At 34.9% G+C, this 21333-nt stretch overlaps 1 protein-coding gene across 1 annotated transcript in view; it reads left to right on the top strand.

Annotated features, from left to right (window-relative positions):
• HOOK1 (hook microtubule tethering protein 1) overlaps positions 1-18334 on the top strand; it is a 59807-nt gene extending 41473 nt beyond the window's left edge. Inside the window, exons 11-22 of the mRNA XM_032427696.1 lie at positions 737-938; positions 1508-1618; positions 3776-3863; positions 3942-4002; positions 6003-6143; positions 8157-8250; positions 9926-9960; positions 10510-10592; positions 11220-11320; positions 14117-14218; positions 15611-15679; positions 18139-18334. Of these exons, the coding sequence (XP_032283587.1) occupies positions 737-938; positions 1508-1618; positions 3776-3863; positions 3942-4002; positions 6003-6143; positions 8157-8250; positions 9926-9960; positions 10510-10592; positions 11220-11320; positions 14117-14218; positions 15611-15679; positions 18139-18309 (1258 nt within the window). The 3' untranslated portion in view covers positions 18310-18334. The remainder of the gene's footprint in view (positions 1-736; positions 939-1507; positions 1619-3775; positions 3864-3941; positions 4003-6002; positions 6144-8156; positions 8251-9925; positions 9961-10509; positions 10593-11219; positions 11321-14116; positions 14219-15610; positions 15680-18138) is intronic.
• Positions 18335-21333: the final 2999 nt, after the last annotated feature.

Here is a 21333-nt window from a genome sequence, read left to right as displayed (position 1 = left end):
TTCAGGGTTATCCCAAGGTTCTCTTATTGTCTTTGACAATGTATAAAATTTTTATTTGGCTTTTGCCTGTGAAATGTTAATCAAGCAAACAGACTATCCATATGCTCTTTATGTTTTCTGTTAAATTTTCTTAATGGGCCATTTTGTTGCACAGTTTTTATATCCATTTGAAACAAAATCTTTATACCCATTCGTTTGAACCTGTATGTGATGGAAAGTGATCTGGTTTATGTATTTACTTTTGCTCTAGCCCAGTTGGTTAGGTAAGCACAACTCTAAAGCAAAGTTCTTTGTCAGACAAATTGTAAGTCAAGTCAACTTCCTAAGTATATCAAATACTTAGGACAAAACTGTACTAAATGCTATACACAAAGCAAAATTGGCCCATAAGCTACAGAGAAGCTTAGAATTGTTCAGTTGCATTTGCAAAACCATTCTTTTTTAAACATTGTGCCGTATGAAGTGGTTTGATAATTTAGTGTGTCAGATTTAAGGCATTTTTGTTCTGATGCCTTTACAACAAAAAGGTTCAGTGCTGGATTTGAGTCTTTTTCCAAAGTTCCCACAAAGTTTATTTCTTTTGTCTGTCTTTCTCATTTCCTTCCTTCCTTCCTTCCTTCCTTTTTTTTTGTTTCAGCCAATTGATTATCTGGTTGACTAATTTTACAGACAGAATAAAATTGCTATGTGCATTTACTAGTTCTTACCCAGTAATGTGCAGTCTTTATTATCATAGGGCTACCTCTGATAAAGCAAATAAACTAGAGTCAACAGTCGAGATATATCGTCAGAAGCTACAAGATCTGAACGACCTTCGCAAGCAGGTGAAAACTTTACAAGAAACAAACATGATGTATATGCATAATACAGTCAGCTTAGAAGAAGAATTAAAGAAGGCAAATGCAGCACGTACACAGTTAGAAACATACAAGAGGCAGGTAAGGAAATATCTTAATTTTTTAAAATAAAATCAAAAGACTCAACTTCCTTTTGATTCCTTTTGATACTTTAAGAATAATAGAGATGTGAAGAAACATTGCCTATAGTTGGCTGTGAACTTATGATAGAATTCTTCTACCTGTGATTTTAATTCCAGGGTTGATAATTGAATTTGAGTTATCTAGGTCTTTCCCTTTTTATTGTCTTCTGAGCTTATATATATTTTTGGGCATTTTATTGTTTATTAGCATTTCTGGTAACCAGTAATAATTGCCTAGAGAATGGAGCTATAACTGATAATATTCTGTTTTTCTATTTATCAGACAATTTTTTTTTACTAAATTATTTTAGTAATAGAAGGCTGATTTTTTTTTTTTTACTAAATTATTATTTGGGTATTTTAAAATTTATGTTAACTCTTAGTTACATGCTATTTTCACAACTATTTAGGATTATGTGATTATATTCTTACTATAAATTTTATTTCCAATCAGTTTCTCATTTATTAAACTCTGAAAAACTATTAATATTATATACTCTTGTTATCTACTTTTGTTTCTGACAAAAGGTTCAGGATCTTCACAATAAACTTTCCTCTGAATCCAAAAGGGCAGATACACTAGCATTTGAAATGAAGCGGCTTGAAGAAAAACATGAAGCTTTACTTAAGGAAAAAGAGGTACACATGAATATAGTAGATGAGTAATATGTCTGTCTTCTCTTTTAGTGTGTAATATTATCCTTGCTGTTCTAAGAATGGAAGTCATGTCAATCAGATCTTCTTCTGTCTTTTTCCAAATTTAAGTGTTGGTATAAAAGAAAGTAGTAGAAATTTAATGTGCAGTGTTGTTAATTGCCTTCACAAGGGAAGATGAAGTCACGGAGGCGAGGCCATGTGTCTCATTGCACGTTTTCCCATTCTAGACTGTCGGCTTCTTGAGAGCAAGGACCATGGATTTTATTTTTTAATGGCATTGTTGAGATATAATTTGTACCCCATAAATGTTGCCCACTTGAAGTGTACAGTGCAGGAGTCGCTGGTGTATTCGCAGCTGTGCAGCCATCACCACAGTCGGATTTTAGAGCGCTGTCGTCAGCCCGTTAGTGTGCCTGCTGGTGGCTGCCCTGCATCCTGCTCCCCTCCCCACGGCCTTCGCAACCATTCACCCATTTTCCGTCTCTACAGATTTGCCCAGTCTGTCCAGGATATGCCATCATATACTGTATCAGTTTTGTGGCTAGATTCCTTCATGTGGATTAATGCTTTCAAAGTTCATCAGTGTCATAGCATGAATCAGTACTTTGTTTTAATGTTGAATAATACTCCATTCTATAGATATACCACATTTTATTTATCCATTCATCATTTTATGGACATTTGGGCTATTAAACAAATAATGTGGCTATGAACATTTATTTAGAAGTTTTTATGTAGGCAAGTGTTTTCATTTCTTGAGTACGTACCTAGGAATGGTACTGCTGGGTCATATGGTAACTATGGTTAACCTTTTAAGGAGCTACCATGCTGTTTTCTAAAGTAGATGAACCATTTTTCATTCTCATCAATTTGTAAAGGTTTTCAGTTTCTCCATATCCTTGCCAACACTTACCAGACTTTTAATTTTAGCTATTCTAGTGAGTATGAAGTGGTATGCTATTGTGGTTTTGACTTGCATTTCCCTAATGACTAATGATGTTGAGCATTTTTTCATGTACTTATTGGCCATTTGTATGTCTTCGCTGGAGAAATGTCTCTTCAAATCCCTTACTCATGTTTTATTTAGGTTATTTGCTTTTTTATTGAGTTGTAAGAGTTCTTTATAGATTATGGATATAAGTTCCTTCTCAAATATATGATTTGCAAATATGTTCTTTTATTCTGTGGGTTCTTCTAATTTTTTTGATGGTGCTGTTTGCAACAGAATAGTTTCTCATTTGATGAAATCAGTTACCTTTTTTTTTCTTTTGTTGTTTATGCTTTTTTGGCAGTATTTCTGTGAAATCACTGAGTACTCTGAGGTTATAAAGATTTTTGCTTATGTTTCTAATTTTACAGTTTTAGCTCTTATATTTAGTCTGTGATTAATTTTGAATTAATTTTTGTATATGGTGTAAAATAGGGGCCCAATTTCATTCTTTTGTGTGTGGATATTCAGTTGTCCTAGCACTATTTGTTGACAAGATGATTCTTTCCCTATTAATTGTCTTGATACCTTTGTTGAAAATCAATTGACCATGATATTGTAATGATGGATACATTATACATTTGTCAGAACCCATAAAAGTAAAACAGAGTGAACCATAATGTCCTTTAGTTAATAATAGTGTATCAGTATTGGCTCATCAGTTCTTCCAAGTAACCACTAACTTTACCTCACTTGTTACTCAGGACACTTTTGCAAGGGTTATGTATCTGCATTTCCATATTGATGATGTGGATACTAAAGCCAAAGAGTCAAATAACTGACTGTAGGTGATATAATAACTAGGAAAAAGTGAGACTGGAGTTCAAGCCATCATCTATTTGCCTCCAAAGTCCATGCTTTTTTTTTCTTTTTAATTACTCTGCAGTTGCACATTTGTACTCCATTGCATAATTACATCAGTTTGGTTCAAAGATAAATTATCTAATGGGGAAATTCTAAGATTTATGTTGTATCAAGATTATTTACGAGATTTATGTAAGAGAAAATTACCTCTTAGCGCTGAAACTAAAACGTCACTTTTAATTAAGCAGCAATTATGAAATTAACTTAAGATAAATTATTATAAGCATAAATTACATTTCTGGTGGGCAAAATTAAATATTTTGCTTATATAAACAATTCTTTTTTAGAGACTAATAGAACAACGTGATACTCTGAAAGAAACGAATGAAGAGCTTCGATGTTCACAAGTACAACAAGATCATCTAAACCAAACAGGTGAATTTTGTTGGATTTAGAAAAGTTTTTTTAATGGTAGAAATACTGCAATGTTAATCTTTTGTTGTTGTTGTTTAGATGCGTCTGCTACAAAAAGTTATGAGAATCTTGCTGCTGAGATTATGCCAGTGGAATATAGGTAAATTTGTTTTTATTAATTGATAATCTATACTTAATATTAGAAATATGATTTCTTTCTAAAAAAATTATTAGCCTTTAGAGTGTTCCATTTTATGAGTCATGGAGCTCAAAATTACTTTGTCTCATCTGCTTGAACTTCTTAGATTTTTTTTTTTTTTTTTTTTTTTTAAAGATTTTATTTTATTTTTTGACAGAGAGAGAGACAGCGAAAGAGGGAACACAAGCAGGGGGAGTGGGAGAGGGAGAAGCAGGCTTCCCCCTGAGCAGGGAGCCCGATGTGGGGCTCCATCCCAGGACCCTGGGATCATGACCTGAGCTGAAGGCAGACGCCCAACAACTGAGCCACCCAGGCACCCCTGAACTTCTTAGATTGTTACTGCTACTACAGCAGTTTCAGAACTTATTAGAAGTAAAATTTCACAAACTAGATGAATAAAATATTCTAGTTTTTATAATACGACTTTTATTGTGTTGAACTTCTTTTCCTACCCATAAACTCAATGGAAAAACTTTTTTATACCTGGCATTCACATCCACACGGGTGAAACTAATAGGAGAAGAGCTATGAATAATAGCAGAAGGATTAAACAGAAGTTAAATAAAATACAAATTTTAGAGTTTCCTTTTAACCAACTTTTATCGTGGTATCTTACTGCTATGTTTGCTTCTAGGTATTTGACTAATCTGGTATCTTTTTATGGTTTTCCTTTCCTTTTTGTGGTAACAGTTTTATTTACTACTTCAGACTCTACTCTTAAGCAGATTTATTGAGATATAATTCACCCATTTAAAACTGTATGGCTCAGTGGTGTTTAGTGTAGTCATAGAGTTGTACAGCTATCTGATTTGAGAACATTCCATTCTCCCCCAAAAAATACCCTGTGCCTCTTAGCAGTCATTCCTCAGTCCTGCCTCCCCCCAGGCCCCAGCACTAGGCGGCGGAAAATCAACTCTTTGTCAAGTTGCCTGGTAACGGAATTTAACATACGTGAGTCCTACAATAGGCAGCCTTTTGTGACTGCTTTCACTCAGCATATAGTTTGCAAATATGTTAATTTTCATTTTGTTCAATTTTTTGTTGTTAAGACAGAGCTCCTTACATGCTGGACTGGCAAGCAACTTTTTAGTTGTTAATATCCAGTGATATTAATGTCACTTTAAAAATAGCCATTTGAAAAAAAAATAGCCATATGCGCTGTATTTTAAAGTCATGATGTTGCCACTCAGAAGAACACAAATTGAGATTAATTGAAATTAGTTGCTTTTAAGAAATTGCATTTAGGGGCACCTGGGTGGCTTAGTCAGTTAAGCATCTGCCTTCGGCTCAGGTCATGATCCCAGGGTCCTGGGATCGAGCCCCACATCGGGCTCCCTGCTCAGTGGGAAGCCTGTTTCTCCTTCTACCTGCCGCTCCCCCTGCTTGTACTATCTCTCTCTCTCTCTTTGTCAAATAAATAAATAAAATCTTAAAAAATGCATTTAGGGAGGCAGCAGGTAGGAGAACATTACTTTTTTATTTAATATCATCCCTATCATTTGCATTTTAGAAAATGTGTATTTGTAAACTTTTTAGAAAAATTGTTTTTTGAAAACAAAAAAACCTAGAAGCAGTCATATGACTGTCATCATAAGAGTATATTTAAAAAATATTAAACAAACTGATTTCTTAAATCTATTGCTTTTAATGCATATATTTTCTGAGATTATGCTATAGTGAATAGCATCTAAGTTACCAGTAAAATAACTCTTTTCTTTTGGAATTTGCATAATATTTAATGATATATAATATAATACTTATGCTCTGAAAAATTTATTACTTGTTTTTTGAGACAGTCTTACAATGTACATAGTTTTTTCTTAAAAAATTTCAGAAACATTGGTAACATTTTTAAATGACAGCTATTGAATGAACAGGAGTTTTCTAAAAGTTCACAATGTAAAAAAATGTAAAATGTACATTTAAAAAATTTAAAAACAAACTTTGCTTTTCAACCTCAGGGAAGTGTTTATTCGACTGCAACATGAAAATAAGATGCTCCGCTTGCAACAGGAAGGTACTGAGAACGAGCGTATTGAGGAACTTCAGGAGCAGCTGGAACAGAAGCACCGCAAGATGAATGAACTGGAAACCGAGCAAAGGTGACACACACTTTTGTAATTGACATTCATAGTGATTCCATTAGCTAGTCACGTAGTTAAAATAAGTAGAATTTAAAGAAGTTTAAATTGTTGTTTTCAGCCTCTCACTTCCATTATTTTAGCAGACTTTATTTTTTTTTATTTTTTTATTTTTTAAAGATTTTATTTATTTATTTGAGAGAGACACAGCGAGAGAGGAAACACAAGCATGGGGGGTGGGAGAGGGAGAAGTAGGCTTCCCGCAGAGCAGGGAGCCCGATGTGGGGCTCGATCCCAGGACCCCAGGATCATGACCTGAGCCGAAGGCAGACACTTAACGACTGAGCCACCCATGCGCCCCTTTAGCAGACTTTATTAACCTGGCTGCTTTTTCTTGAATTTCATTTATATGTTTTCACAATCCACAGAAAATTTAACAAATGGATAAATGACAATCTGGCTTTGGGCTGTGGTCTGTACATGGATAGAACATAGACCGTGCAGTCAAATTTGAGCCCCATCTCTATTTAAATTTATTAGCTGTTCTGTCCTGGGCAAGTTAAACTCACACTTGGTGTCTTCAGCTATAAAAGCAAATGGTGTACTCATCTGATAGCAATGAGGTGCTCAAGAATTAGAGTATTAAAAATATATAACAGTTGATATAGTGTTCACTATATGCCAGGCACTTTTCTAAGCATTTTTTTCGTATTCACTCAGAAATCCTCACAAAAACTCTATGAAGTGAGAATTGAAATTATCTCTTTTTTATGGATAAGGAAGCTGAGGTTGAAGGAGGCTAAGTAACTTGTCCAGAGTTACAAGCTAGTAAATTTTCAATCCCACATTTGAACTTTCTGTCAGTCTGATTCCTGAGTCCGGACTCTTAACCACTGTGCTAACTTGCCTCTTTTTTTTTTTTTTTTTTAAGATTTTATTTATTTATTTGAGAGAGAGAATGAGATAGAGAGAGAGAGCATGAGAGGGGGGAGGGTCAGAGGGCGAAGCAGGCTCCCCGCTGAGCAGGGAGCCCGATGCGGGACTCGATCCCGGGACTCCAGGATCATGACCTGAGCTGAAGGCAGTGGCTTAACCAACTGAGCCACCCAGGCGCCCTAACTTGCCTCTTATAAATAGCATATTTTGCTATAAAACTATTTGATTTTATTTGACCAAACTTTATTAGATCTTAGAGACCACGAGGAATTTTAGATACACTTGAACCTTCTCTCTCAAACTTGTATATATTGTATTACATCAACATTTTAGCTTTCTGAAAGGACCATCAGATTTTACTATCCTATCCAGTTCAATATCACCACTGGAGATACAAAGTTACAGCTTTTAAAGAGTTACTATAGGAAGATAGACATATGAATAATGATTATATTATGTGATACCTGCAATAGTGGAACAGTGGAGTGTTATAATAGGCAGGTGTGTTAGGTCATATATACATGAAAAGAGACCGTCAGATACTTTCTCTTGCTGGTAACCTCAGCGGAGGTAACTCTTAAGCAGGGTTTTAAAGAACAAGATTTTACCAAGTTAGAAATGTGCCCTAGTTGCTAGTGTTAGTCTCTTTAATTTAAATAAAAAGTTATGAAGAAATGGTTGGGAAATGGTGGCCTTGGTCAATACACTGTGAAATCCGAAACAAGAAGAAGAAACCTAGTTCCCATTCATTAAAGATAAAAGTATAGGAAAACTGAACTACTTTTCTGATTTTCATACCAGCGAGGACAGTGCAGAATTGATGTGCTTTTGCAGCTGGCACACAAGTATCTGAAATTTTTAAATGTGGGCATATATACGTCCATGATAAAATGTCTTCTTTTTTAAAAAGTATTTTCTTGCAAGTAGCTTACTGTACTTACACTGTATATTATACCTAGCCACAGACAATTGTTGGGCATTCATCATTGCTATTAAATGCAGACTGCGTGAGTTAAATTGCACAAATGTACCTTTATAGATCCATAACTACTTTGACTTTCAATACAAATAAATACATATGATTCATCCTAACAATAGGCTGAGCAAAGAGCGTATCCGAGAATTGCAGCAGCAGATTGAGGACCTCCAGAAATCTTTACAGGAACAAGGCTCCAGGTCTGAAGGAGAAAGTGTAAGTAACTTAAACATTGTAATAATTCTGCTGTGTGTGGACTCTCTGCCATAGGTCCTGATGCCCAAATTAGTCCTATATTTGAAAGTGCTACCCTTATCTTTGGGGGTACCCTCGAATACCGTATATATCTGCATAACAGATGCAGTGATTTTGCCAACCTGGAGCCTATAAATTAATCGTATGTATTGGAAGGTGATTTCTATCTGTCCTACTTCAACAGCTACACCTAAATTCATGGTAATTCCTGTTTGAGAGCATGCTATGAATGAGGTCTTCACAGCTCTTTTCTCAGGCTTGAGAAAAGTCCTAGTAAGAGTAGTCAGCAGTCAGAATTGAGGAAATCTAACAGAGAGGAGAGAGTAAGACAATGATTTCTACCAAAGAGTGTCGAAGAAGTGGATCATACCAACCTCCAAAAGACAGAAACCTTAATGCAGTTTTGAAGACATCAGTCACCCCTTATTTCTTCCTTCCTTGCAAGCAGACTTATGGCCTCGCCATTTCTAATGGGCTTTGATGGCAAACATTGTAGGGGACAGATAAGAGGACTCAGCAGAGCTCGAACAGCCCAAATCTGAATATACCTAGCAGTGTGTCTGTAGTTGGATCTCTGTATGCAGAGGGGAAAAGAAGTAACAGTGGAGGGAGGGAGGCATTTAACTATAACAACAACAAAAAGATAGGGCTCAATGTACATTAGATACTGGGTAGATACAATGTGAGGTGGTTGTACCTGTGTTGACGGGGGAGAGAGCTATTAAGAGTAAGTAAAGAGATGAGAAAGAAGACTGAAAGGGTTGTGTTTCCTCTCTCTCTTTTATATGCTTTATATGATTTTCTCTTTTTTCCTCGGGGGCTTGGAAAATAGAAATCGTCTCATGCATGGCGGCATCTCGTATGTGCATATATACGGTATTGTAACCTCTCTAATACAAATATTTTTTCTAAGCCACAGTAGGGAATACTTTTAAAATGGGATCTATTTGGGGGGAGTACATTTTCGGATTGCAGTATTTTTAAAGGTTTTATGTTTCTCTTTTTAAAATGTATTAGTGTCTGAGTTATATTTCACATTATATGTTTTAAACCCTTCATTTATCTATTCAGTAGATGATCTTGAACCAGTATTGCAATTTAAACTCCTGCTTTTTAAAGAGGAAGTTTTATGTCTTAAATTTCATTTTTTAACAAAATCCACTTGCTCTGTTTTGATGTTAATATTAAAGTGCTCGCATTTGTAATGATAACGCTTTATTATAAAGATAATTATTTAAGTCTATTCTTCATTTAAAGGCCTAAAATCTTAAAATTTATATTTTAAATAATGATTTTTAAATGTTTGATACTCCTCAGTATATCACATTCAGCTTGCATTTGCTATTTTTCTTCAAGTTTAAATTTTATTTTCATGGTATTCAGAAATATGAAGCATTTTTCTTTTTACTATTGTACTCATCCTTCTTTCATTTCCTAACCTCCTTTCCTTTCCCTTTGAAGTAAAAAATACCTAAAATTTTATGTTTTTACGAGTATGTTATTAGAAATACAAATTTTTGAAACATTTATAATTTTAAATAATACACTTCAAAGGGAGATAAAGAGATTTTGATATCTGGAAAATTTATCTTTGTCACAAAAGTTATCTTACAGCAACTTTTTTTAATTTTTATAGTCCAGCAAACTAAAGCAGAAGTTGGAAGCTCATATGTAAGTAAAACTGATATTTCATTTCAAATATGCAAGGGGAAGGGTTTTAAAAACTTCTAAAGTTAGTATCCTTTTCTGATTTTGTTCATAAGAAAAATCCCCTGATGGCAATTGAATGTTCACCACTGCCACCAAGAAGTGAAAAGAAAAATGTTCTAAAATATTCAGCCTGCCTGCCAGTGATCCCAGATCCTACATTTTTCAATCACTAATGTCATTTGAAGGGTTTACAAAGCAGACAACTGTCACAACTTGACTGTGTGGGGATGTGGGATGTTTAACCAATAAAATATTTCCTTTGACTTTCTTAGGAAGCAAGGATGGCAAGGGGAAAAAATTAACATTTTTAGCACCCATCATGTGCCAGGCAGTTTACCTTCTCACAGCAACCCCTATAATATGTGGCAGGTATTACTCCCATTTCACAGGTGAGGAGATTCAGGATCAGAAAGGGATTTGCCCACAGTCCACAAATGTTATGTGGCAGAAATCAGTTTTCATTCTTAGGTCTGTTTGTTTCCAAAACTCCATGCTCTTTCCACTACTTAGGGAAAAACTAACTGAGGTCCAGGAAGAATTACAGAAGAAACAAGAGCTCATTGAGGATCTTCAGCCAGATGTAAACCAGAACGGTAGGTATTTGTAAAAACCTGGATCAGACTACATCTAAGGACTTGCCCTTTTTAGTTGAAGGATGCAAGAACTGTGTATAAGTTTCTGGACATTCCATAAATACATACATTGCAAATAAGAACCATGGTAATTTTTTAGTGATTTAAGTAATTAATAAATGATCTAATCTTAAAGCAAAAAAAAAAATCTAATAAAATGAACTGATTGATATATAGGAGTATCAAACATTGTAAAATATAGTAGAATTAATACTATGGAAATGTAAATAAAATAGTGTATAATCAAAGTAACCTTTAAACATTGTGTAGAAGGCATGCTTTATTTTCTAATGATGGTTGTGATTACATTGTAAAGTGTATTTGCTCATTGAAACACTTGAGAGAAAGGAGAAAAATAGCTGAATAAAGCAGATTTAGATATTTTTTAAGCAAGAATAATATGAAATGATTGAGGATGTATTGGTTATAGTTCAAAAGTTTTAGATAAGAATTCATTACAAAGAAGAAATAAACATTACTCTTTTAAGTTCTCTCATCAGTCTTTAGAAAAAAATATAATAAGTACAATTCTTGTGTGAAGAGGGAGTATTTTAAATTGGTCATGTTTCATTTCCTTTTCAATAATAGCACAAAAGATCAATGAACTTGAAGCTGCTCTTCAGAAGAAAGATGAAGATATGAAAGCGATGGAGGAGAGATATAAAATGTACTTGGAGAAAGCAAGAAATGTGAGTGACTGGTCTTTTGGAGCCCAACTCTTCTGACTCAGGTTCTTATTAAGCCAGTTCCGCCTGTGGGACTGTTCCTCCTCTCTCTGTGTCACGTCACTTTGCTCCCTCTTCCCTGCCTTGCGGGCCAGTTTTCATGCTCTCTGACTCTCACTCATGAGCATCAGGTAAAACAAACACAGGGCTTTATTGGGACAGTTTTCAGCGGGGACTGGAGTGACCTCATTAGGGGAGATGACTGTTAGGAAGTATGGAACCTTTAGCTCTTAAAGTGAACATTTGCCTTTTGTGAAAATTTAGCTCTTCAAACTTGTTTAAAATTGTTTTAGCCTTCCGTCTAGATTAGACAGTTAGGCACTATTCTGATGTTTACCAGACTAATTTTTTTTTCCTTATTTCAAACTTAAATATCTGTAAGTACTATTCTAATAAAATCTTTTATTTCCATGAATACTGCATATTTTCCTAATTAATTATAAGTATTCTCTCTTAGAGAATGTTAATATACTTTTTTCTAGTTATTGAATAAAAGGATTATATGATGAAGCTTAAAAATGCTGCTAATATGTCTGTTCTTTTTATGTTTAAGTTTTGTATTTATTAAGTTGTAAGTACCTGCAGCAACAGATAAACCTCATGATCTCAGGGCTTAAAAGGTAGAAGTTACTTCTTGATCACAGGAAGCCCATCTTTCAGTGGGGCAGGGGCTCTGTTCCGTGCAATCTGCCAGAGCCCCCAGCTGACAGAGGCTTTGCCTTCTTGAACGTGGCATTCCCAAGCTCACTCGAGATAGTCCAGCCGGTAGACAAGGGAGGCCAGCCTAGACTGCACTGGAGGAGATTTGTGATGGGGCAGCCTGGGAGCCGTGAACCACTTTCACCCTCATTTCAATGGGCAACTCAGGCATGCAGCTTCTAGAGAACCCTGGTAAACAAAGGCAATCAGTCTCTGCCACAGTCCAGTTTCTCTCAACTACAAAAGTATACAAAAGTATAAATGCTCTTAGTAGAAAACATAAAACATAGAAAGGTTCTCAGAGATAACTGCTATTAACTTTTCGGTGTATTTTCTTACCAGAGCATTTTTTTCAATGTATATTGTCTCCGTGATTGCTGACCACAATACAGACCACACACACACACACACACACACACACACACATACACAATTTGTATGATCATAGCACATATGATTTTAAAAGTTAAAACACATTTTAAAAGTTAAAATAATTTCCTCATGTTATATAAATGTAATTTAATACTTATTGAGCACCTGTTATACTAAGCACTGGGAATACAGCAGTAAACAAGACAGACACTTATGGAGCAGACTTTGCAAAATAAAAGAATGGCTGTATGATACTCAGTTGAGTGGGGTATATCATAATTGACTTAGTCATCATCATCCTGTTGTTGGAAATAGTTCATTTCCATTTCTTTTTTCTTCTTGCTTCTAGAAATAAGACTATAGGCAACATTTATACAGAAAGCTTGCCCCTTATTTTGGTTTATTATCTTAGCCTTGTTCCTAGGTTAATGGGTCAAATGGAAGTTCTAGGTCAAAGGATAAGAAAATATTAAGATGCTTGATACTTATTTCTAAATGATATTCTAAAAGGATTACAACTAAATAGACAAAGCACTGACAATGAATACCATATTCTTGTCATCATTGAGCACTATCATTTAAAAAAACAATTGCTTGTATAATAAATATGATTGCATTTTTTTACCTTTACGTTATTTGGAGGGAGAGTTAATTATAGTAACATAATGTCCATGATAGAAAATTCAGAAAATAGTGAAAAGTCACAACCATACTTTTTATCACCTAGAGGTAACAAATTATGATGTGTCTTTGTAATTAAATTATGATTTAAACTCTGCTTTTATAATGTGAACTCCGTGAGGGCAGGCACCGAGTCTCCTATATCCCCACGTGCCCCCACCAAGTGCCTGCCATATTCGGCACTCAGCAAATTGTTCTGAACGAACTGCAGGAATGTTTAGTATATTACCTTTTAGTCTTTTTCCTTTACCTCTATAAATATAGGTGAAATCTTCCTCTTTAAATAATTTTAAATCTTTGTTAATAGATTTGTAATTACATCATACAGATGATCTTATTATTGGAAATTTATTTTTGTTCCTGACATACACCTGATATTTCTGAGTTAATTTCTTGTTATTCTGCTGGCTACATAGTTTGCTTGAGTCTCTGAACAACATTCTGATTGAATATCTTTTACCTAAATGTTAGTAATTTCCATAAATGTGATTGAGCCACCCTCTGGTTTGCAGATAAAATCACCAGTTTCTATTATATTGATCTCATATATTGAATTACATTTAACTAGATAATGGTAGTAAAAAGATTGTTGCTATGTATTTTTTGTTACTTACTTTGTATAATCAGTTCCCATATAATTATCAAATTCATTTTAATTTAAAAAAATACTCATCATATAAATATGAAAAGTGTTATTTCAAGACCTTAGTGCTCAAAGCTTAATAAGACTAAATTACTCTCTGAGTACCAAGCCTGTGAGAAAGGAAATTTTATTTTGGGAGAGGGATCTTTCCATTTTTGTACTGAAGTTTGATACCATTGTACCTTTATAGAATGCTATTTTTGTTATTCAAATTTAATTGCCAAATAAACCATAGTTAGTACCTGGATAATTTTACTTTCTGGATAATTTTCCACTTTATTTACAGAGATGCTATAGACAATGTTATTATATTTCAATACTTGATAAAATAAAGTAGATGTAAAATATTTTTTTTCTTTAAACAGGTAATAAAAACTTTAGATCCCAAATTAAATCCAGCATCAGCTGAAATAATGCTACTTAGAAAGCAGTTGGCAGAGAAAGAGAGAAGAATTGAGATTCTGGAGGTAAAATTTTCATATTCACACATCTCCTTTTAATTATCCTGTGTAACCCTCGTGATTAATTGCTGTCATATATCTGCCGTAAATGATCAAGTCTCATGAGAGGTTGGTTGAGGTCAGAAGTTAGAGATGTCATGTTTTAGCACTCGGTGTTTATTACAGAGTCTCGCTAGCCCATGAGATTGGTCTCTGCGAGTGCATGTACTCTGCTGCTTTGTATCTCTCTTCCCCACAACAGCCAATCATGTGGATATCCCTTAGTGTCTAATAGAGTTCTGCTATAATATTAGCTCCTTTTAAAATTATGTGGATTAGAGTTCATTCAGAAAATATGAAAGAAAGAAAGAAAGAAAGGGAAAGAAAGAAAGAGGGAAAGGAAGGAAGAAACCAAACTCATCTTTTAAAAAAGGTACCGTACTCAGTTAACCAGATTTTCTTTCTCTTCTCCCTGCTCCTCACTTGAACCTAAGTAAAGCTCCTTAGTTGCAATTCCTGGGGGGAAGAAAGTGCTCAGAGAATCCAGTAAGCCCTTGCACTAAAATGGCAGTATTGGTTACTAATCATGCACAGCTATGTTAGTGATGACACCTCATTAACTAGCTGAGTCTTCAAATTTTAGAAGTTATTTTTGTGCTAATGATATCATTTTTACTACTTGGGTTAATTATGTCACTCTGGAATTGTATGTTCATAGATTTTGTAATTGGACATGTTCTGGTTTCCTTTGCAAAGTGTTTTATATCATATATATTATAGCAAGATGCTCATGATACAAAAAGCATACAAGATATGAGGGAGGCACATGAGCATCTTGCTGTAGGAACATTCAAATAGTTTAGTTTATAATGAGTCAACTGTATCTGGTGCTCAGTGAAATTACAAAATTTGCTGTATTCAAGGAATTAAATAGATGTCGAAGGTAGTGTGCGAATATGGCCACAGGCAATCTAGTATACAGATCACCAAGAATTAAGAGATAAAAATTTGTGTTAAGCTTTATAGAGATTTTAAAGGATTTTCTGGGGTATGTTCTACTATATCCTCTTTCTCCTTAGTTTTGACTCCTCCATAGGTGCAGCTCTGTTTTGTCATTTAAGCCAGTTACGTTCTTCTCTAGATGTAGGGGACAGTAGCATGAGAATCACCAGTTTCATGTTTGTTGTTGTTATTGAACATTTCTCAGTAAAATTTTTGAAATAAATATTTACTAGTCATGGTCTTATTCTTTCTTAAAGGCATTGTGCATGCATTCTCCATGATTCTGCTCAGATTTTGACTGCTTTATGCCACACAGTGCATTTTTTAAAATTCTCTGAGCACAGTGAAAAAATGATTCCATTTTTGGTAGTTTCGGTTTATTTCTGGGATCTTGATAGTCCTTGTATCTTTTTCCAGAGTGAATGTAAGGTAGCAAAATTCCGTGATTATGAAGAAAAACTCATTGTTTCTGCCTGGTACAATAAGGTGAGTTGACATTCAGCCAGTGATTGGATGTTGTACTTATCAAACATTTTGACCATGAACCATAGGAGGAAATACATTTTATACCACAAATCAGTACCTGTACATGTTTACATATGTAACTGAACAGAAGTTACCCTGACTGTGTGCATTGTACTCAGGTATCTCCTGTCATAGTCTCTCTCTCTCTCTTTTTTTTTTTAACTTTGGTCATACTTAAAATTGTATATTTTAATTTAATGTTTTTGGTTGATTTTGATCTTCTCAAAATAAGTAAATTGATTTTGTGACTCATCAACCTTAGTTGATACACGTGAAGCACACCTACAACAGTTCATAAATATTTCAAAAATTGTCTTGAGTGAAAAGACTTAATTTGAGCTTCATAGGTGTTTCTGTAGAAGTAGGAATATCTGTGCAATGCAAAATTAAGTGCTTCTAGTACTCAACATTTATTTTAACATCCCATAAAGCCTCTAAGTGTGTCTTTCACTGTTTTTTTAAAATCAGGAATATTCAGGGCGCCTGGGTGGCACAGTTGTTAAGCATCTGCCTTTGGCTTAGGTTATAATCCCAGGGTCCTGGGTTCGAGCCCCACATCGGGCTCCCTGCTCAGCGGGAAGCCTGCTTCTCCCTCTCCCACTCCCCCTGCTTGTGTTCCCTCTCTCACTGTGTCTCTCTCTGTCAAATAAATAAATAAAATCTTAAAAAAATAAAATAAAATCAGGAATACTCTTCAGTATTGTCTGTCTTAACAAGGAGAGAGTAGTATAAAATTATTTGAAGTGTAGTTTATTTTGTCATCCTTACTCTCAGCAAGATGTTTTCAAGCATTTCATGATATATATGGTTTTTTGGATTATTTTAATCCACAGAGAGAGTAACACAGCCATTATCTACTTTAGCTGCTGCTTATTTAGTATGAGAGAATATCACTTTATGGACTCTGTCCATGTGTGGACCCTGTGCTTCACCACATAGAACTGGGTGCCCTGCTTCAAACATGCCTGCTCTTCTATGTCACTGTACTTTTTTCTGTGCTCTTTCCTTCCCTTCTCTATTTGGTAAAATCTGGCTTAATTTAGCAAGGCCATGAAGGAAATTATAGGTGAAGTGTTCCCGGAACCTTCCCTCATGAGTCAGTCATCCTAGTTAAGACTGGGAACATTATTTTCTTTGTTCCTCTGTAGCCTCTTGATACATAAATTATTAAAGATATTAGAGCCAAATAACACATTATTTATTCATTTTCTACCCATGTCTTTTTTTTTTTTTTAAAGGATTTGGGGTTTTTTGTTTGTTTGTTTTTGTTTTTTTCTTTAATTTTTTTTATTATTATGTTATGTTAATCACCATACAGTACATCATTAGTTTTTGATGTAGTGTTCCATGATTCATTGTTTGTGCATAACACCCAGTGCTCCATGCAGTACGTGCCCTCCTTAATACCCATCACCAGGCTAACCCATTCCCCCACCCCCCTCCCCTCTAGAACCCTCAGTTTGTTTCTCAGAGTCCATAGTCTCTCATGGTTCGTCTCCCCCTCCGATTTTCCCCCCTTCATTCTTCCCCTCCTGCTATCTTCTTCTTTTTCTTCTTTTTTTTTTTTTTAAACATATAATGTATTATTTGTTTCAGAGGTACAGGTCTGTGATTCAACAGTCTTAACAATTCACAGTGCTCACCATAGCACGTACCCTCCCCAATGTCTATCACCCAGTCACCCCATCCCTCCCACCCCCCACCACCCATGTCTTTTGAGCATTTACTATATTTTATGTATTATATTAGTTACTCATGATTCTAAGCTTAGTAAAATTCTGTTATGTGGTCTAGTGAGAAAAAGTAATGATTTCTCTTACTACGAAACCCACCACCCACAACCACAGTAATTCGTCATGTATCAATCAGTATGTAGATAGACGATAGTGAATGTAAACTGTGATGCATGCATCAGAAGACCTGTTAGAACACCAGTTGTTGGACTCGTCTGCAGAACTTCTGATTTAGTAGGTCTGGCTAGAGTCTACAAGGTAGAATTTGCATTTTTAACAAATTCCCAGTGGTGCAAATGATAATCTGGGGACCACATTTGAGAACCGTTGATCTGAGTTTTTCTCTTGTGCTATGTATGCTCATAGTGGGTAGAGTGAAGGCCCAAACACAAAGATTTACTTTGGAACCTTTTTTTATTGTTATAATGAAGCTGAAGTTTAGAATGTTTTTAATGATTTCAAATTCGGTAGGTTAAAATAGAGAAACTGGATTTTATGCCTTTGTTTCCTCTTCCTTGCTAACATGATGATGCACAGGTTAATTCGCTTCTGAACCCTTTCCTTTTTCTATAAAATGAGGAAAACAACAGCTTTATAGAATTTGGGGGATTAAGTGACTTAATAAATGTGAAAAGCATTTTACAGACTCTAAGTAGTGTTGTTATTTGTTTGCTTATTTTTGTTCAGAGTCTGGCATTCCAGAAACTGGGGATGGAGTCTAGACTGGTGAGCGGCGGTGGCACTGGCAAAGACACTGGTGCGTGTCCCCCCGCCCGGTCTTTCTTAGCGCAGCAGCGGCACATCACCAGCACCAGAAGAAGTCTCTCTGTCAAGGTTCCTGCCACAACACCCGATTAAACTACAAAAGAAAACATAAACAGAAGTGCCCTTAAAATAGTTTGTATCCTTCAGTTATCTGCCAGGTTAAAAAAGAAATTTATGAGGGTGGATGTCAGCTATTTAAAAATCAGTATGCATAAAATTAATTTTGTCAGCTGACTTTGGAAACAAAATACAAAATTAGCTATTTCTCGAAGGGAGCACATTTGAGTAGAAGATGTAAATAGGCACACATCTCAAACATTTGTCTTCTGAGAGTGTTATAAGTTCACATTGACTTGGTATATTTTAGTTTAATGTCTTCAGTGGTACGAGTAACTTGGTTAATTTACAATGTATAATCAGTAATAAGTAATTTAAAAATATATCTATATTTGTTTTATTGTTTCGGTCCATATAAAAATAGTCTTGAGGTAGGTACATGGAGAACTATACAAGAGCTATATTTTTTGACTTTATATATGTATAAGGTTTTACCTCTGTCGTCAAATCTGTCATCAGATGGGTCTATTCTATCATGTAATGGAAGATATAACATTTGGAAGATTGGACCATTGCAGTGATTTCTGCCATAGTAAAAGTGACTAATTGGAGATTTTGCAGATTCAGGAGACTTCATAGTTCTTCAATGTACCTGTTATAAACAAGGGCTTCTGTACAGCATGGTTGACATGCTAACGGTATGGAATGAACTGACTTTTATAAAAGGTGATTTTTCTGGTGGGAAGCAAGGCAAAAAATGTAATTTGTGTGAAATGTCCATACCTGTTTTAATATGATGATTGTAATTATTGCTTTTAAGCATAAGATTATCAGGGCTTTTGCTGAAAAACATACTATAATAGTTTTTTCCTTGCACTGCAAGGAGAGGGTGCAGTGAGGAAACAGTCTGGAATCCGTTTGACTTTTGTTTACGAATTAAGGAATCTGTCCGGGACTCAGTTTATGGTCTTCAGTCCACTTCTGTCCAAACCTCTTCTTTTCAGAGGTGTTATTTTATAATTTTTTTGGCCATTTTTAAGAGTCACACTTTAGAACTTCAGTTGAGTTAAATCTCTGCTGTCCAGTATTGTAGCCACAAGCCATGTGTGGCAATTTCAATAAAATTAATTAAGATGAAAAATTCAGTTCCTTGGTCACATCCGGTCACGCATTTCCAGATGCTTGATAGCCGTGTGTGGCTGGTGGCTACAGTACTGGAAAGTGCAGATATAAGAAAAGTCCATCATTGCAGAAAGTTCTGTTGGACAGTGCTCTGCTAAACCTTTTTATAGGAACTTGGAAATACTCTTTGATATTTGACGACAAGAATAAAAAGTAGAAAAATGTTAGAACTGTTTCAGATATGAAACGGAATTGAATTGTGACATAAAGAGCAGTTTGCATTCCTTAGAGTTGAATACCTTATGTTGTGACGTTCATTGTTAATCTTTCCAGCCATTCAACAACTGCATCCCTCTCAGCGGATGTCTGGACCAGGGGTCAGCAAACTTTTTGTAAAGAGAGAGATGGTAAATATTTTAGTAAATATTGTAGGCTTTTTGAGCCATATGATCTGTCCCAAGTACTGGACTCTGCTATAGGTGTGAGAGCAGCAACCATAAACAATGTATATGAGCAAAATGGATGTTACTGGGTTTCAATACAGTTTTATTTACAAAAACTGACAGTAGGACAGATTTGGCCTGCAGGCTGTAGACCCTGGTCTGGATATTGTCAGCCTTTCTTTGCATGTATGAGTATTGTTCCATTTACAGTATTACTCATTTAAATACTTGGTTTGTAGATTCTCTACCAATACATTTTTTCTAATCATTGACAATACAAGAATTTCCTACTGCAGTTAGGTCTCTTAAGATTTAGGGAGCAGCTACCAGGATGTGTTGTCGCATCAGGGTTACTTCTGTTGACTACCTCTTAGATTTTGATGTTTTTTTATTGGTGCAATTATATTGTTGGTTTGCATTTTTGTATATTCTTAGAGTCTGCTTGCCTGCAACTTTTAGTGAAATGAAATAGCCCTTTGAAAATATTTTAGCATGCTAATTAAAATTTTCCAGATACTATGGCATTTTGGTATATTTTGGTCAGTGTAAGACATCTGCTCCTTTGGTGTTTACTACTTGCTTATAATTGAGATTTTACAAGCTCTTCAAGCTCCCTTTTATTGGAATTTATTGTAAAACATCAATTTCAATAAATTAGTATTTTCACAGTCAATTGCTCATAAATTTTCAATTATATTTGGAATTTCTAAACAATTCATGCAATTTCTGAATTAGGACAGAAGGCTAGATACTTTTTTTTAATAGAGAAAAAAACGAATTTTGTGATTTATCACTTTTCTAGTTGATAAGTAGAATTTAAGATGCTCAATATAGAAGTATTTATACAAGAGTAATGTAAAGTTCTGTATTATTGTGATTAACCGTACAGAAATTCAGGAACTGATCAGAAGTGAGATTCTTTTCCACATCTGGTTAATGTAGTGAGATTGACACCCTGTGGGTGGTGCAGCATTATAAATATTCATCACGAACCATGATTTATACATGTCTGTGTTGTGAGGCTTGAGTGCATATGCCAGGGAAGAGAAATCCAGCATTTCTCTGTTTGATAAGGAATTGAATGTCCCAGTGATAAAAGATTAAACTACAGACCAATTTGGAAATGATCCTTAATTTTGAGCATTTGCTCTAAGGTTAATATTCCTCTTTTTAAAATAAAAAGTGTGTATACAAATGACAATGATCACTTAATGTATTGAGAAATATTTGAAGTTCATTCTATTTTTTCAATGAGTAAGGCTATTGAACTGATGATTTAGTATAGATTAAGAATTAATGTCTTATCTAGAAACATTAAACTGAGTATCCTTCATTAAAATGTCATCATCTTTGGTAACTGGATTGCTAATTTGAATGTTAGATAATGCTTCTACATCTACACCTCTTTCTGTATTTTGGCACATTTGGCTCTGTGGGGGTGGCTTTTAGGCCGCAGTACTGTGTTAGGTTCTCTGTATGCATATTTAATGAGAAA

This window comes from Phoca vitulina, unplaced genomic scaffold, assembly GCF_004348235.1.
Source record: "Phoca vitulina isolate PV1807 unplaced genomic scaffold, GSC_HSeal_1.0 scaffold2, whole genome shotgun sequence".
NCBI classification, from domain to species: Eukaryota; Metazoa; Chordata; class Mammalia; order Carnivora; family Phocidae; genus Phoca; species Phoca vitulina.
The sequence above is the reverse complement of the archived record's forward strand: the minus strand, read 5'-3'. Positions and strand labels throughout refer to the sequence as shown.